This window comes from Halichondria panicea, chromosome 15, assembly GCF_963675165.1.
Source record: "Halichondria panicea chromosome 15, odHalPani1.1, whole genome shotgun sequence".
NCBI lineage: Eukaryota > Metazoa > Porifera > Demospongiae > Suberitida > Halichondriidae > Halichondria > Halichondria panicea.
Genome location: NC_087391.1, coordinates 2,473,084 through 2,492,292, shown reverse-complemented (window position 1 = coordinate 2,492,292; position 19,209 = coordinate 2,473,084). Strand labels below are relative to the sequence as shown.

At 41.7% G+C, this 19,209-nt stretch overlaps 1 protein-coding gene across 1 annotated transcript; it reads left to right on the top strand.

The window, feature by feature from the left end:
* Positions 1-741: 741 nt before the first annotated feature.
* Positions 742-1,740, top strand: LOC135349256 (keratin, type II cytoskeletal 1-like). The gene has a single exon (XM_064547765.1). It carries the CDS (start codon positions 742-744, stop codon positions 1,738-1,740), a length of 999 nt encoding a protein of 332 aa, XP_064403835.1.
* The last annotated feature ends 17,469 nt before the right edge of the window (positions 1,741-19,209 follow it).

Genomic DNA, 19,209 nt, shown 5'->3' with positions numbered 1-19,209 from the left:
GAAGCTGATGGGAACCCTTCTGCCCGATTGCCTCTGTTGGGTGAGCTTGTCTATGTGATCAATCAACTCCTTCTCGCTCATCTCGGTGTGTTTTGCTCCACTGGTAGTGTTACCAGCACCTCCCATCTGAACTATCCTCTGCATCCTTTTGGAGGCAGTAGCCCTCCTCGGTTGCAATCAGCTGAGCAGCCACCCCGGTTGGAGCACATTTCTGGTAAGAGTGGTTTTTTGTTTCGAGCAGCTTGGTGATCTCGTTCAGTAGAAAACTTTTTCCAGTTCCGACAGGACCCACCACTACAATGTTGAAAATTTTCTTGTCTTCCAGGTGTTTTTTGACATAATCGTAGACAGCCAGTTGTTCGGAATCCATGGTCAACTTTGTTGTAACAGTTGCACAGTTGTAACAGCTCCACCAGTTGGCGACAGTCTGGACGAAACTCCACCATCTGTTGATGCACCCAGAGCAACTAGGATAGAAGTACAGGCTGAACTTCGCGACAACTGACCTATTGCGAAGAGGAAATTGCACCCAGGCAACCACTCACCATATCTAGGGGACAGGGTGCAGCCAGATATGGAACATCGGATGGACCCATTGAAATCAGTCCAATTGAACCCAGGGTGGATGCCACCATACACGGTACACCTGGGTATGGTTCACCAAACACACCAAACTCTTATATAGGTCATCTTGGGCGCAAAAGGAAAAGAGTTACATTTAGCCCCAGAGACTCCTATGCAATGCAGTCTGATTTGTCAAATGCAAATTTTAATTTTGGTGATGTTCCAGTGGCTGACAGTAGTCTAGTTAACAACTCTAGAGCTCACAAATTTTTGAGGAGGAACGATGCCAGGAGTGGAGCACTGCTTCCTCCAAACAGGTTAGCTGGAAACGGAGGAAGGCCCCAGAGAATGACTACTGCAACTCCCAAAAGTCCTGCTTTTCAACCGAACGCTTTGCCTCCAAGTGCACTCAACGCTCGCAGCAGAAAAAGACCCAGAGATGCTGGAGGCTTGCCTGGTGGAGATGGTGCACCACCTTTCAAGAGGAGAGTCGGCAGGCCATCAAATCCATTTATACTCTCCAGGCCGTTTCAACCAGCCAGTGCCAGAGCCAGAAGAATAGCCCAGAGAAGGCTTGCTTCTACTCCCAATTCCAGTAGAAACAGAACACCCAGACCAGCCGGTCCCAACCCATTGACACCAAATGTATCAGCCATAGATGGAACAGCTAACCTACAACCAAATGTATCTGGAGTTGGAAACAGGACAAACAATACACTCAACACAGGGGCTAACGGGTCTGTACTGACTGGTGGTGGTTCAAATGGTGACATGGGCATGCTACTCATGATGACAATGATGCAACAGGGCACCAGGGGTGGTGGTGGAGGTGGTGGTGCACCTGTGGGGCAGGGAAGTGGTCCCCTCAGAGGATATGGCAGATATGGCTATGGCAGAGGAAGGAGAGGTTACAGTGGCGGTGGTTATGGCGGCTATGGAGGAGGTGGAAGCAGATCTGGTGGTGGAGGTGGGTCTAAAGGAGGTGCATCAGCAAACAGCAGTGGCAAGAGTACCCTGCAAGTACTTGCTGAAAAAAATGTGGATTACTCTAAATACCTGGCAATGATTGGCCCAAGTGCAGAGTTTATCAGAGCACTCAACTATGGCTACAGAAACAAGTCAAACAGTGTGAAACTGTTAGCTAGTCAACAACAGGCTAGTCAACAACAATCTTAAACATTGCACAAACTCTAGATGACTTAATGTATGATCTATAATATTGTGATTGTTTTAGGTGAACACTGTCAGTCGTAATTGCTAAAATGTCATTTAGTTCAATTCTGTTCTCTGATATTAAGTTCCAAAACATTGTTTTGCTTTCTTGCATGACATAGCAAAACTGTGGTAAAAATGTTGCACCAGTTATGTCGGTGTACTGGACACTTGCAGTGGGGTTCTCATCGAACATGGTCAACAATGGACCAGGGTTTGCTATAGAAACTTGCTTTAATTTTGCAAACCTTCCAATTTGTTTGTTTATTGTTTGCTTGAGGAGAGTCCTTCCACAGAGTCCTTTTGCTGCAGAGCAGTAGTCGGACACTGCTATCCACCTGTACGGTATGTGCATAGTGTAGGATATTGCCAGTCCACAGTTGGAAACACAAAGTTCAAATCCAACTTGCTGCAGGGCCTTGATGTGGTTCTCAGACATCATGGTTGGAGTTTGATATGTGTAGCACACACTGGTAGCTTTTGTAACTAAATACAGTTTATAGTAATTGGTGTGGCCGAATGTTGTGGTAGAATTGAATATAACCACACTTTTGTAATCGAGCGAAATGGTTGACCGACCCATGACAGATGGGTACATATTGTTAATGTCCAGGTGGAGTACACCCTCTGGTGTGCTTTTGTACATTTGTTTTTTGGAAGCGTACTTGCAGTAGTTGAGTCCCCCCTGAGATGCACTCCTCACCAGGGTGAGCATTCTGTTTGCAGTGAACATGTCTGGGCATTTGAACGCATGCGATGGTTTCAATTCTGCTGGAAGTATGCAGAGGGGTGTTTGCAACACATCACAGTATTTTGTGTGGAGCACATAGTTCAGTTCTCTAACATTCGAAGTGTCAACATCTGTGTCCAGCAACCAGGCACTGTTGTAGGGGTTTTTTAGCATCACACCAGTCAGGCAGTCAGACTTCACCCCAGGCTTGAAATTACATCCATACACCGACTCTCTGGGAACAGAATTCATGTACATTGTCAACTCTTCTGAAGTTTGAAAATAGTGGACAGTGTCTGGTTCTGAGAAGGGCATTCTGCACAGCAGGTCCTCACTCTCCAGTCTGTCGCACTGCCTGAAACCGTCCTTGTCAAACACATACACATTGATCATCATGTCAGCATCCTTGTCCTCCAAGTAGAATTTTTTGCACCTGAAAATATTAGACATTATGTCTCTAGATCCAGTGGAGCAGTCAGCCTCGCACTCACTGAAGTCGAACCTCTTCAACAGGTCAGGACTCCTGTACAAAACACCAGTCACGTCCTCGACACTGTCAATGAATGGAACCAAACTGAACTCCAGGTAGTCCAAAGACTTCAACAAACAAACATGGTGAGTGTTGCCACCGTTTCTAACCTTGTGAGCAAGCATGTAAAGTATCCTTTCGGTCAAACCCTTGGATTGGATCACATCGACGCCTTCTATTGAAACAACTATGACTGTCAGCCTAAACTGTGTGCACAGAAACTGGTTTTCCTTCCTGGTAGATTTCACAGAGGGATGGTTCAGCACCTTGCAGTCGAATCCAGCATATCTCAAACATTTTCTGAAGCAGTCGCCAAAGGAGAGGTTGTAGGTGTATGGTGTGTCGATTTCAGAAGTCATTAAGTGTGCACTGCCACCAATACCTCCAGTGTCATCGAGGCGCAGTTGGTGTATGGGCATGAATGGACCCTGAGGGTGCTGCTGTATAAACCCTCCACCGTCTTGAAGGTATCCTCTGGTTACAGTGGCCTCCTCTGGTCCAATGTCATATTTTTCGAGTTGGTCCAGAACCTGTTGCAGCGACTGTTGCAGCGACTGAGGATAGTACCTCCCAAAACCAAACAACCTGCCATTGCCAGTGATGTATCCACTGAACAAAACAGAGCCCAGTGGCGATGTGGCAGGGTAGACAGCAGCCAGTACATTCAAAACATCATCAAGATTGTACTGAATTGCTGCCACTATGCCCCCATTGAACAACACTTGGCTAACTTTGCCAACAGTGTCCAGTTGGTGGTAGGAGCTCACAGGAACAGCATCAGATAGACTTGGGGCAGAGTACAGTGGTTGGTCCAGCCTTCTGGTCTGGTCTTCATCATCATCGTCGTTCCCACCACCACCACCTCCACCACGGTCGTCGTCACCGTCGTTCCCACCACCACCACCTCCTCTGTCTTGGTCCTCGTCCTCGTCCTCTGGGGGCCTTGTAATTTCATCCACTCTGTCGTTAATGTTTGCAACCAGTTGAAGCACACCTATGTCAGTTGATCTTTGGCTGATTCTGCTTACATATGCTCTCAACCTGTCGATCTTGGTCTTTTGACTTGTCCTCCTGTTTGAAAGGATGGTGTCTAGTCCATTTAAAACAGTAATTTTTTCAGGTACTGTACATACTGGACTGGGCACCCTCCCTCTGCTAGATCTTCCTCTGCCACTGAAAACTTGTGGCAACTGACCACCGCTTCTCAGTCTGTTTAATGCTCTGTTAATTGTAGCCTTGCTCCTCTGCACATATAACTGCAGTTCATCTAATGTATCCATTTCAGTGCAATGACAATAATATGAAAATACAATATTATATGCAGCAATCCTAATTAAACAACAAATATCAGTATTACTGTTGCATTCGGAGTGCTCTAATTATCGACTCCCTAATTGTGTCATATTTATCAGTTATTGTGCTGCTAGTCAACTGTTCCACTTCTTCCACTTCAAATATTTCAGGAGCACAACAATATCTTGATTTAAATAGTGGCAGCTTTTGATGTTAAAGCTTCTTTGTCGAGCAAAAGCTAAGAAGCTTGAACAAGCTTTGTGACTGGGTCTGCTTACTTGGATGTTCTAGCACTGCGTTTAAAGCATGGGTAGCCTCCATACAACAAGTTAGTACTTTTGATAGTGGCAGCTTTAAAAGCTTCGTTGTCTAATAAAAGCGAGCAAAATGTAGCTTGAACAGAACTTGCACATGCGTTACTTATAACTGACTGTACCAAGAACAATGGAACAAAGTAGAAAGCTGTATATACCAGGAACAATGGAACAGGGTCACTAAAGTAGAAAGCTTGAATTATAGCTCCTACTGCTTTAGCTGGCTGGGATCGTACTCCATGCATATGCAGGACCTGGAGCCATACTTCTCTGAGACTCCAGGCTTCTTTGCTGTGATCCTAATCCACAGTGCATATATCTATAGTACCACTACCTGTTCTCAAATGTTTCAGCATGCCTCCAGTCTGGTTTAGTTTTATTGCTCCTGAGTTGCTGTGCAAGTCATGATAACGACATCACTATAATTATGGCAATGCACTGTATTATATTTCTGGTTTCTTTATAATCATGTCACCAGCCGAGGGTTTGCACTTTAGTGCTCTAGTTTGAATGTATAAGCTACAGACTCGCTTTAACAATGCATTTTTTTGCATGTCAATGTTTACACTTAATTAAAAATCATGAGAAGAAACAATTATTGCGTCACATCAATTCAGTGCCATGACAGATACAGTGCTTTGGAGAATATCATCGGTACCGTTTATTAATGAGCTGCTTTGCGTTTCCATTCCGTTTTTACGCTAACGTAATTGCAAACGCAACGGTATTTGAGGGCTACTGTATGCTTCAATGTTTCGGTTTATACTTAAAAAAGATGGTGGTGTTTCAGTACAAAACAATCTCTGAATTGTACGTCCGTCACCACGGAACTAGCAAGGGCCCTTGGTAAAAGCTTTAATGATTCTTGTTTCAGCGCTTTTTGGTGCTTACCGGCCAATCCCAGCAATTTCTTTTTCAATATTGCAAATGTGTTTTTTTTTTTTTTTAGGAAGCAAAAAGTGCATTGAAAGAGCTCGAGTCTACGACTGAGCATTGAAAATGCCAACTCAGAAAATTATCGGACAAAGTTATATCTTGTGGTGCATCTTGACTACATAGATAAGGGTAACAATTGAGAGTCAAGGCAAAGCACAAACTTAAAGATGAAATACTCGTAATGCTGTCCCACTTATCCCAAAAAGATTTTCTGGTTTCCTTGAACGGTACGCTTCAATAATTTGGTACGTGAGATGAGGTAACTATTTTAAGGCTCTCATAAAACGAGGGTCGCTGCGCCAGTTTATCAAGGCCATGCGTGGCTTGTGGGAAACTGGCGGTTAGGAATCGGAAAGCAATTAAATTATCTCCACTTTTATTTTTGTGTGTGCATCTGTACACGCAGTGTATGGCCCTGAACGTTTGTTTGTTGTTTTAATAATTATTTACTGTTTCATTTATGGGCACGTGGTTCATGCCGACTTTTTTTCGGTAAACAATTGTTTGAGGCTATTTGAATTGTACTTTGTATCTAATCAGCAGCGTCCCTTGTATTGTACCAACATGCGTGCTGTTTCTCGCCTCAGGTGGTTGATCTTTTTAGGGACAGTTTTTTTATTTTCGCGGGAGGTTCTCCCGATTGCACCTTCTCTGCTTGGTTCTTTTACACGTACACTGTAGTAACCAATTCAGGGCCAAGTGGAACTGCTGCCACCGGAGAGGCCAGGCGAGCTGGCTGCTCGATCAAGGGAGTGAATTAGCTCGTCAACAACATTTCGTGCAACATCAAGACAACAAGGTCCCCTTTATCTTCAGTATTAACACAGAGTCATTGACGGCACCTGTTGGATTAAGTAGAAAACTACTCAACGCAAAATTCGAATTACTGTACATAAATATTTGCATTTTGTATATCTGTACAACTACTGTTCTCTCTGTTTCTTATAACCTTGTTTGCGCGAAGGACACTGATAGCTAGAAGAGCGGGAGGGCCCTCAGCTAGCAAGGGTTATACAGTTTTTAATATAGGTCCATACACCAGGAACAGTACCCATAAAGTCGTCCTTGAAATCTGAGCTTCTCACGAGTATGAGCGACGAGCGACGGGGTTGCTTTATCTCTTTAGTGCAATGACCCCAGAGGAGTAGAGTAGCATCCTTCAATATTAGGAAATTGCATTCTTATTAATTTGTGGGCAGCATACATGTGACGATCGGAAAGCAACCCGCTCTCAGCAAGACGTTCTGTATCACGCGGGATCACTTTATTAGACTACTGGGGCTATCGAGTGCCACAACTCTTCCCATGTAACTATATAACATTGTTGAATTAAGGAACATAATAATTATTATGAATGATCAATTATGAATGATCTGTGTCAAATACCTGTGCCATCCGTATCCATCTCATCGCAATGATTGTCATCATCATCTGAACTTTCGTTCTCATCATCTGGACTTCCCTCTCTCCCATCAAGGTCTAGCCACGCATCTATGACGTCACCTAGGGCTCCTTGGTCCTGCTGAGGTAACTTCAGGATATCATTAATAGCTTTAGCTGTCTCAGAAGCACTGCTTGACTTAGCTGAATCCATTTATAAATGCAAGTATTGTATGCAGCTGCTTGTTGCGCAAACTAGATACCGTCTGTGCATGGGGAAAACCCTCAACGTGTGACGTCACGTAAGGTTCAATTATTCCGTAAACGCAAAGACAAGAAGACTTGTGAAAGTGGCTGTCTTTAGACCGCTCGCCTGCGATGTTAATAGACTTTCAAGGCTTTAAACTTTGCCAACAGGTACACATAGTGTTAAACTAATGATTTGTGCAATACTGCATGCCTATACTGCCGTTTTTGGTCTCTAGCTCAAAATTGATATCTGCGCGAATATGGCCTTTTTCCCAGAGCCTGTCACATATGACGGGTCTTCAAAATATAATTTCTGACTAACACAATTAGCGCTTCAGTGCAAGGCTAACGAATAGAAACTTTGTGCGAATAAATGATGCTACGAAAGATTCTGAAGAGACTGCAACAGCCTTCAATGCGAGTTAAACTAGCCATAACTCGAGAAAGAAGCTATAGTTCAAGAATCAAAATCCAAGAGAACGTGGCTTGAAGCCTATAGAAGCTGTTAGTTTTTGTCGCATTGCAACCGTTTGAGTAGTTACAGCTTGAACACACACACACAGGCATAATTATTGTACATTGTCGTCAACACGCAACAGCGATGAAATAAAACATTGAACACAATAATTATGAGTGTGTTCTCTAAGGGCCCATTGTTTTGTACCATTGTATAAGAGCTGCACCTTCAACTGTAATGTACCGTCCCACAGAGCAGCGGTTAACATAATTATGTTATGTCAATCTGGACAGCAGCATCTTTGAGCTCAATCTGTTCCCTGTGTGCATCAAAGCAACACATTCTGCATTTCATAGTATTTTTACTCGGTTCTCCTTCAATTTTGGAGTGTTGTTCTCTCGTCAATTTGTGGTACAATCCCGGAATACATATACGCAGCTTGTTCTAACGACCAAACTAGTATTTTAGGGTCAGCTAAGTGTAGGGATTGGCACTCCACTTAATTTTAAACTGCTAAAAAAATTGCTGTATCGAGACAAGATGACATAATATGACATACTGAAAATCAGAACAGAGTGTGCGGTTTACAATCAGGAGGCTGAATACAACTGGGTAGAGTATCTCTAGTCCGTAACATTATGGTTGGCAATGGACCTAGGTCTCGAAATACTATAGTGGGAAGTATGCAGTGTAATAAAAACCCATGCCATACCCTCTATTGGGGACTGTGTGTATCGTCACAAACGGCGAGTTTTCACTCAAATGTATGTCTCAAATCAAGGCTTACACTCGTGATCATTATTAATAACTGTAGTTTTGTAGTGTGAACATGCATGAGTATGATTAAAGCATGATAAGAATGAACATGAAGAAGTAGACTCTGTTGGCAGATGGACAACGTTGTAGGTCATGTGGTATCTAGCGCTCCCATTGCCATCGCACAAAACAAACTCCCTCTTTGTTTGCTGACACAACTGCTGTCGTGAATGCCCGTAGACATTGCGTGATCTCAGCCTGCTTTGTCCTAACATACTTTTTGCCCTTTGAAATAAGAATTTGCCTGAGCCCCACCACCCAACTGCACTCGAGTACTTCCCCTCTTTCATGTTGGTCTTCAGTTTGTCGTAAGCTTCGAACTCTTTGCTTGGTCAGTCGAAGGGACGCTGAATGGCACACACAGAGCTTCACCCTACAGGGATTTTGAAGCAATAACTTCCATTACCGTTCACATTAATTCATACTGTGATGGTGTCTGGCTCATCTCGGTGATCCACCCACCACCAAATCAGGTGGCGAAATTGATCGTAGCTTAGGCCGGTGCCAAATATTCACAATTTTCACCTTTTTTTTTTTAAGCCACCACCAAATCAGGTGGCGAAATTGATCGTAGCTTAGGCCAGTGCCAAATATTCACCTTTTTTTTTTTTTTAAGTAACACCTATAGCAACGTTGATTGGGCTACCAACCATATAAAACGAATCATCTTATTTAGTCTCGTGGTTCAATCTCGGAAGACGCAGCTTAATTGCAAGAGAGTACCTATAACTGCAGAGTATCTATAACTGCAGACAGGTACACCTTAAGGCAGTATTTGTCTTTATTTTTTGTTTTTGTGAGAAAGAGAGTTTATGTGTTATCAGTATGCTAAGCAAAACTTCAAATTGTCAAGTTCGTTGTACTGATTTGTCAATGAGTACTCTTAGACTAGTATTCATGATGCTAATGTACAGTCTCTATCCTCTGGTCTCCACTCTGTCTGGGATGTCTCTTGTCTGTTTGGTCAGGAGGTGCCAGTGCTCTAGATAACTTTTGAAATTAGTAGGAAAAAATGTCCTGACAAGTACTTAATTGAAAGAGCATTGCAGGAAATGACAGGACAAATTTTTTTAATTGAGCCAAGCTTAAAGGAAAGTAAAAAAAATTTAATCATCAGTCTGCCTAGAAATGACAAACTAAGCTAAACACGTAATAAGAAAAGATCAGTCTGAGTCTAGCCAAGTGTCCCAGTCGTCGAGTCTTCTTAGTAGGCAATGTCAAACTTCCTTTTAACAGTTGTCAGAGATGCTTCCTCCATGTTTAATATAGAGGGATCTGGCAATAGGGGCATACTCACGGATGTCAGAGGATCCCCCCTTTTGAGCAGGAGCATTGCTCTCTGGTGCATGTCCGTCTTAGCTCTTAGCATGTTCAACAAAGCTAAAAGTTCTACGGTTGGCGGTTCCCTGGATATAGGCACGGTTGAAGTTTCTCATGCCCTTTAGCTTATCTTCAAACAGCATGCATACCTTATGCATACCTTATACGTCAGTGTAGCGACATGATATCGATCGGATTGTCCATATTCCAGCCAGCCAGGTTTAAGTGTTCAGAGCCTTTTTCATGTTCGATAATCCACTTATCCACTGTTTTTGTAGACACTGCTCTTCTCTTAGGAACACAAAATAATGTAGAGCTACTACTACTACTACTAGATGCATCATCAGTACTTATATCACTAGCTGTAGCTCGGTTTCTCTTCATTTTACCAATTTAATATTAATAAATTTTCACGTGGCATATGCTAGGGCAAACTGACCGCGCATGCCCAGACAAGCTTACACAATTACAATTATTGACCGGAAATTGTCCGGTGACCGGACGCTATTTAGAGCACTGAGGTGCACACCGGGGGGTTCCGTTCTATAGTACTTGCATGTAGTCAATTCCATACACAAGACATAAGTAAATTTCTTTATCTTCTTTATCTTTTTCAGAAAAAATAGCCATAAAGTCGTCCTTGAAATCTAAGCTTCTCACGAGTATGAGTGACGGGGTTGCTTTATCTCCGATCCCAGAAGAGTAGAGTAGCATCCTTCAATATTAGGAAATTGCATTCTTATTAGTTTGTGGGCAGCATACATGTGACGATCGGAAAGCAACCCGCTCTCAGCAAGACCTTCTGTATCACGCGGGATCACTTTACTAGACTACTGGGGCTATCGAGTGCCACAACTCTTCCCATGTAACTAACATCGTTGAATTAAGGAACATATGACGGGTCTCCCAAATATAATTTCTGACTAACACAAAGCTAGCACTTCAGTGCCTTCAGCAAAATCATTGTGAAGACCCTGTGGCCTGTGGATATCATTCTACCCCACAAACGAAGCCTAGGTGAATCGTGCATGATAAGAATGAACATGAAGAAGAAGTAGACTCTGCTGGCAGATGGACAACGTTGTAGGTCATGCGGTATTTGGTTATACTAGCGCTCCCATTGCCATTGCACAAAACGAACTCCCTCTTTGTTTGCTGACATAACAGCTGTCGTGAATGTCAGTAGACATTGCGTGATCTCAGCCTGCTTTGTCCTAACACACTTTTTGCCCTTCGAAATTCAGCACTTGACCGTACGACCGTACTAGCCAAAGATTTTGTCCTTGAAGTATCGGGGTTTACTAGCTATTTCAAGTGGTTAGTCGGACAGTCTAGATCTACATAGCTAGCTACACGCCTGAGACTTTTAGCCATGTGTTTGCTAACTCTTCTGCGCATGCTTGGATAAATTGAGCCTCACCCCAAATGATTGATCGGTCACAAGACAAGCAGAGGAGGCTGGAACCACTTGACCTTAGCTAATTGCAACTGCACTCGAGTACTTCCCCTCTTTCATGTTGGTCTTCAGTTTGTCGTAAGCTTCGAACTCTTTGCTTGGTCATTACCATTACCGTTCACATTAATTCATACTGTGATGGTGTCTGGTGATCCACCCACCACCAAATCAGGTGGCGAAATTGATCGTAGCTTAGGCCGGTGCCAAATATTCACAAATTTTTTTTTTTTTTTAAGTAACACCTTTAGCGACGTTGATTGGGCTACCAACCATATAAAACGAACCACTCAATTAGTCTCGTGGTTCGATCTCGGAAGACGCAGCTTAATTGCAAGAGAGTACCTATAACTGCAAACAGGTACACCTTAAGGCAGTATTTGTCTTTATTTTTTGTTTTTGTGAGAAAGAGAGTTTATGTGTTTATCAGTACGCTAAGCAAAACTTCAAATTGTCAAGTTCGTTGTACTGATTTGTCAATGAGTACTCTTAGACTAGTATTCTGCTGTACACGTATGATTTTGAATGTTGATCACCGTGCCAGTGTCGATGACTAATAAAAACACTGCTATATAACTAGTCAATTAATGGATATTATTTAGTGTTTTATACAACCGTTTATCTCAGGCCCAAGAGTAATGACATCATGCAGGCTAGCATACAGGCACACCTTCTACCTTAGTATAGTACTCTCTTTCTCTAAGCTAGCTAGCTCATGCACTCTGTGACAAGCTTTTGTTTTTGGACAGAACCCACAGAAGGAAGCGATTCATGCCCTGTTAGCTAAACACTCTTCGTTTTTCCTCTGTTTATGTCTCTCTCTGGTCCAAATGCTTCTGACATCACTCCAATGCAGTTTGCTACACTGTTAAAACAAAGGTGTACGCTCTACACCCTAAAAGATGTATGCATACACTTTATAATACTCCCCTCATGGGTGTAAACTGGGTGGCTAGTTTACACCCTTACCAGAGTACACTACACAAGACTTTTTTTTATTTTATTTTTTTTAGAGTAATAATGATGGCAAAATGAGTTAAGTTATAGAGGTACGTTGGTCTCGGCGGCAAGATCTTGCTGCCTTCCCCTTGGATGAGCGTGCACTGCGTATGCACTGTACTGCTGATCTTAGAAGGCTGAAGGAGATGGTGCATCTGAGCCAGCCTATTGTACTACTGTAGGACTGGTCCCACTTCTCTGCGAGCATTGTGGCAAGTTTTTTGTAGAATACTGTAGCACCTTTAGCGAGGCCTCCACTGGCTGACAATACAATTGGAGTAAAGGAAGCATGCTCGACCTCTCCCTGATTCTCTGCTCGTAAACTCTTTTCTTTTCCACTTCATGCTTTCTATAGCATTGTGTTAGGGTTGTATTCCTGTTAGAGGGTGCGTATGGGTTGAATACCCTGACATCAACGATGGTTTTTTCATATCTCCCGTCCCAAAACCCGTTAGCAGTGACATCTAGTCTTGCTCATAAAACTATAAACATTCTTTGCATGGCTGGGCATCTATTTAATTAAAAACAAAAAAAGCACTGTAATAATTATAGTCCCAGTTGTGTTGCTGTATCTTTATCTTCTTACTCTGTGGGGAAAAACAAAGCAGTATAGTCGGTGTACTAATACCATATAAGGCTATAATTATAATCCTCAGTGGTGATGGCCGAACGCATCATCATTCTTTCGTCAGTTACTTCCTGCAGAGTAGGCTCCACAGTGACTTCGTTACATACCTCTGTCAACAGTGTGGCAGTGAGGTCTCTTATTTCATTATGGCGGATTGACGGGAATCCACCACGGGGGCAAGAGAGGACGTGTTCCACGGTGAAGTTGGAACCACATACACAGGTCATGGGAGTGCGAGTGGGAGGCCAGCCATAGCGGAGAGCCAGTGCATCCACAAAAGCACCTTGTGCAAGCAGAATCCATGCTCGGCAATTGGCATGTATAGTGCTTCAAAATTTGGCTCATCTCCTCCAGCTTATTCTCATTAAGAAACAATGCACTAAGCGGAACCTAAAGTTAAGAGAGGCTGAAGTGTTATTATGCACGAGTAAAATAATCAAACAGTACACATGCTAGTACACTTTCTTACATATCGTTTTTTGTTTTCGGCTATTTCCTCCGAGTATTTACTGGGAATGTGTTTGATGACGTTTTCTTCTCATTGTTTGTTGCTGATCATAATTCATATCTTTCATGATCCAGTGTGTTCAACTAGTATCCTGCAGTATATAATAATCTAATGAATGCAATAATTATTTGCATGCTGATACTTCACCGTGAAATTAGTAAGCTGAGATGTCATCACCTGGACATATCTATTCTATCCCGAACAGCAAATCCATTAAAATAGTCTCCCTCATGACCTCTTATATCTGATCTTTGGTACTCTTATCGAGATTCTCCCTGTGGAATGTACTAATTGTATCTTGTATTTAATAGCAAAGCTCGAGAACAGAAGATACATCTGGTACAGAGTCATAACTTCTAGTAAAAAAAAGAATGCAGTGATAAGGTTATCACCAGTAACAAGGTATATTAAACAACACAAAGAACTAGCTATTATTTACCTTCAGTTTGATTTGTGTCACCACAAAGTGGAGCCCATACAGCACTGAGGATAAAAAGGTACTTGTACTCAATAAACAACATTATTTGAACGTCACTTTGGTGCGAATTTCTTCTTTGTGTATTGTACGTGCAGGGCACAATAATGAGAAATACCTTTCCCCCCCCCCAGATGTGCATGTACAGGAGGCACTATAATTATACATGTACATGTAACACAAGAAAAAGCACCTTGGGAAGTGTTGTCGATTCCCAGTCCTTGCACTCCTTGAGACCTTGAACCTATAATAGTTAATGAGAATGGAAGAAAGCTGTGTGTACAATACAAACCTTTCATACAAGAGGTTGGGTGGTGGGAGTTTTCACCTTCTTTGCTTCTTCCTTTTTACACAGTTTCTGCAGTTTTATTTCCTCCTTTTGACGCGGTTTCTGTATCTTCGCTGCTTCTCTTTGACGTTGTTTCTCGATTTTTAAAGCGTCAGCTGCCCTTCTTTCTGCTTCTTTAGCATCTATATCTGCAATGGCCTCTGTCTGCATGCTACTCATCCACACGACTTTCCTCTTTTTGTAGGGATTTTGCTAGGCAGTTTGGGAGGTTTTAGTAATTGTTCAAACTTGGACGAATAATGCCTTGGCAGGAGTAGAAGGCTTATTTTTTCTGTTCTTTGTGACCGTAATGCCTACACCGACACTGTCACTGTCATCCATAATATACTCAGAATCGCAACTTGATTCCGAGACAGCTAGGCACACTTTTTTGGGGGGTAGCCAACTCACTGTCTGTATAAAAAGGGATGTAGCTGATCCCAGAAACACTCGACTAGGTTCTAATTTCTTGAAATTATCTTCAGGAAGGACAATAGCGCTCTTGTCGAGCTGCTGTTCGTAACGAGAGCGATTTATGCCTTTGTCTAAACCGCTGTCACCACCCACGACAGACCACAGTACCCAAGCCTTTTCTGAGTAGATACTTCTTATACTCAATTCAATGCATGCATGGTAGAAAGTAACGACAGCAGATTGATTATATAATAAAACAACACATTTCGTGTACTTATAATTTAGCGCACTGAATAATTCAACCAGTATAGTTAGTAAATATTGTTCCCCTTACAGCACAATAGTCGAGAATCTTGTAGCACGTTTCTTGTCCCCATCGACAGATCCATCAGTAGATGTACATTCTGTTTCAGTCAATGATCTTGTAGCACGTTTCTTGTCCCCATCGACAGATCCATCAGTAGATGTACATTCTGTTTCAGTCAATGATCTTGTAGCATGTTTCTTGTCCCCATCGACAGATCCATCAGCTTCTGTTTCAGTTCTTGAGCCTGGCCCACTGTTTTCCTCTTCCTTGTTGTTTTCACTGCCTGGAGTTGTTTCAGCCATTTCCAGCCCACACTTAATTACTTCAGCCAACGGAGTGTCAGGGTCGGTCACTGCATGTGTACAATGTTTATCTCTGTGACACAGATATACTATAAACAAAATAGGCAAAGACAAACTTACCCCTTCGTGAAGCTTTTTAGGAAGTTTGTAAAGAAAAATGTTGGCAGCTCTTAAGCGATCACTTGTTTTCCTATTTATTAACGTCCCACTATAATAATAATCCATGATGATAAATGCCATGATGATAAATGCAGAACAACAATAACAAGAACAACAATAAATGAGATTAAATAAGAAAATAAATATGATGATAAATGCCATGATGATAAAGTAAAATTGTTCACGCAACAGGTGAAACGTTTTCCTTTATACCACGAGCACCCTTCTTTGTCAACCTCACCATCCTTAGCAATAATTATAGTAACTAGAGCACTAAAGTGCAAACCCTCGGCTGGTGACATGATTATAAAGAAACCAGAAATATAATGCAGTGCATGTAGTGATGTTGTTATCATGTATGACTTGCACAGCAACTCAGGAGCAATAAAACTAAACCAGACTGGAGGCATGCTGAAACATTTGAGTACTATAGATATATGCACTGTGGATTAGGATCACAGTAAAGAAGCCTGGAGTCTCAGAGAAGTATGGCTCCAGGTTCTGCATGGAGTAGGATCCCAGTCAGCAGCAGGAGCTATAATTCAAGCTTCTACTTTAGTGTTCCATGTTCCTGGTATATACAGCTTTCTACTTTAGTGACCCTGTTCCATCGTTCTTGGTACAGGATCACTTCAGTTATAAGTAACGCATGTGCAAGTTCTGTTCAAGCTACATTTAGCTCGCTTTTATTAGACAAAGGAGCTTTAACACCGAAAGCTGCCACTATCAAAAGTACTAACTTGTTGTGTGGAGGCTACTCATGCTGTAAACGCAGTGCTAGAACATCCAGGTAAGCAGACCTAGTCACAAGCTTATTCAAGCTTCTTAGCTTTTGCTCGACAAAGAAGCTTTAACATCAAAATCTGCCACTATTTAAATCAAGATATTGTTCTGTGAAGGCTACCTATGCTGCAAACGCAGCGCTATGGCATCCAGGTGAGTAGATATACTCGTGACAAACAGACAAACAAACAAACAAACCAACAGACTACTATACCCGTGGCCGCCCACGCGCCTCGGGTAATGACAATGTGATTTTAAATGTTGCAAACTCACTGCATACATCTTCTTCCTTTTGGGAGGTGGGTCAGTGATGATCAGGGTGGTGTGTGGTGCATTAAGCTTCCTGGCAGGCCTGTCCCTGGACTTCTTTTTCTTCATAATAACACATAATAACAGTGGTGGAAGCATAAGTGTTTTAATTGTATGTACGAACTAACTCTCATTCTTCTTCTGTTTTTATGCAATTATGTTAACTGCCTTTAACCACCTCAGTCAAATTAAGATTCTTAGACTGTTTGTCATGTATTAAACATTATATAGAATTCGTGCTTTGCATGAATAGTATAAACTCACTCTCTCTTGGGCCACATAACGTTTCTTAGGCTGTATGTATAGAATACAGTACTCGTCACACTACGTTACTGTTATATGACCTGTACAATTGCACATTGTATACATAATAAAAATTATGTAGAAATCGTGCTTTGCATGAATGGTATAAACTCACTGTCTCCACTTCTTCCTCGGAGTTCTTGGACATCCGAATCCGTTGACGCAGGAGATTCGTAAGACTGTATGTATAATAATTATATACTTTAATGGCACTTATTATAATAATTGTATAACCTCATTCATTTCATCCTCCTGCATAAGTTATAATTATTGTAGTTACATTATATAAACAATGGTTAACCTCAGAGGACGAGGCCAATGAAGCAGTATGTAATAACTGTACAGAATATGAATACAAACTCACCTTGGTATTGAGCGTTGTCTTAGAGGGTGCCTGAAAAACATTTATGAGTGTACGCAGTACAAGCCAATGAACATGTACATCTAGTTGTAGTTTGCATGCACATCAGGGACATTAACGGGTGTTATAATTTCGCAGAGACGTGGGTCATTCGAATGCATGTTAATGTTCGTGTGATAGTAGTAGGATCTCACACTTGGTAATACCTGAAATACAGCATGCATGTGATAATCTCACTTCTGCCTTCTTCTTCTTGTGGGCGGGTGGTACCTGAGATACAGCATGCACGTTAACGTTCACAAAGTGTGTGATAATCTCACTTTCTTGTGGGCACTCTTGGGTGGGGTGTGGGTGGGTAGTACCTGAAATACAGCATGCACGTTAACGTTCACAAAGTGTGTGATAATCTCTGATGGTGGGATTACCTGAGTAACGTTCAAAAACTGTGTATGATACAATTTCGCGATACAATTTCGCGGAGACGTGGGTCATTTGTATGCATGTTAATGTTCGTGTGATAGTAGTAGTATTCAGTTGGGTGGCATGCACGTTAACGTTAAAAAAGTGTGTGATAATCTCACTTCATTCTTGCGTGGGGTGTGGGTGGGTAGTACCTGAAATACAGCATGCACGTTAACGCGTTCAAAAAGTGTGTGTAACGTTCAAAAACGGTGTGTGATAATAGTGTAGTAATAGTGTAGGATCTCACTGGTTGTTTAATCATCAATCGGCATGCGTCGTCGAGCGCCCCATCCACCCGAATTGTGACGTCGGATGTCCTTGCAACCTATAATACACATAGATAGATACGACAAATCACTGTGGTGCTTACTCCAAAATTGCAGGCTGCCATCTTTAAGAGGCTCTGATTAGTTGCTTGAAGTAGTTGCGTCAACTCATCGTTGACACAACGAAGGCGGTGCACTTCCAAAACAGCCTGAAACACAATAATAGCAACTACACAGCATACGCGCTTTAACGGTTACCTTGCACTCCCTGCACCCTCCGCAAGAACACCCCTGTGTGCGTCTTTATTGTGCATTTGTGTATTCACCAGATATAATAATTACAACTGTCGAGTTTATGATTAGGTATCTATGATAGTGCTTTACCGGCCAAGCTTAGCTGTGGCAAGGTGGTATTTTAATTCAACAAATACATACGCAGAAGCCAGACCCGTGGACGAGTTTGCGGACCAAGTATATGTTTGGTAGGATTCAGGAAATCTCTGCTGTCCTAGCCTTTCCCCCACTCCAGTTGGTCGACAGCATTTCTAATTTCATCCAAGGAATGAGTCAATTTCAGCCCATTGTGCAACCTTCTTCTTAGTATCTGTGTAAGCAACTGTTTTAGAGTGCACGCCATTCAGAGCCTAATGCTGAGGGCACTAACACTCTCCTAAATAATGTGAAGAAAGGACAATTGAACAAAAATTATGTAAGTATACAAAACTCAAGGCAAGAGGACGTTCCTTTAGAAACTGGCCCTAATCCAATGGACTCTTGTGCTCATGAACATGAATTGTGAATAATACCCTTAAATTTATGTTCACATGAACAAAAAAAGTTCACGTAAGCATGAATGCTATATATAAACACCCTTAAATGTATGTTCACATGAGCAAAAAAAGTTCACGTAAGCATGAATGCACTACAAAAAAAATAATTATCAATTTAACAATTTATTGAAACTGAGGTGACATTTATTAATGTAGCTTCAATTCAACTTTTATGTAATAATCATAACAACTATTTAAAAAATATTTTGTAAGTATTAATTTATAAATGTAGTTTTAACATTGTTTATTATTATTGTTACAAGGGTTGAAATAACTTGATTAGAGTGAAAATAAGTATTGCTAGGTTAAAACTATTGTGTTTTATTGTCAAATCTACTTAAGCCGTACATTAAAACAACCGGCCATTAATAAAATACTTATTATAATAAATAAGACTCATATTTATATAATCAATAATTATTAGCACATACTATAATTATATTCCTTCGGTTAGTCAAAACCTATAAAACAATGATTTACAATTACTCACAACAATGAATCGGTATAACAATTATTCAATTC

Coding starts and splice junctions, on each gene's coding strand:
- LOC135349256 (XM_064547765.1), top strand. CDS start 742: ATGCAGTCTGATTTGTCAAATGCAAATTTTAATTTTGGTGATGTTCCA.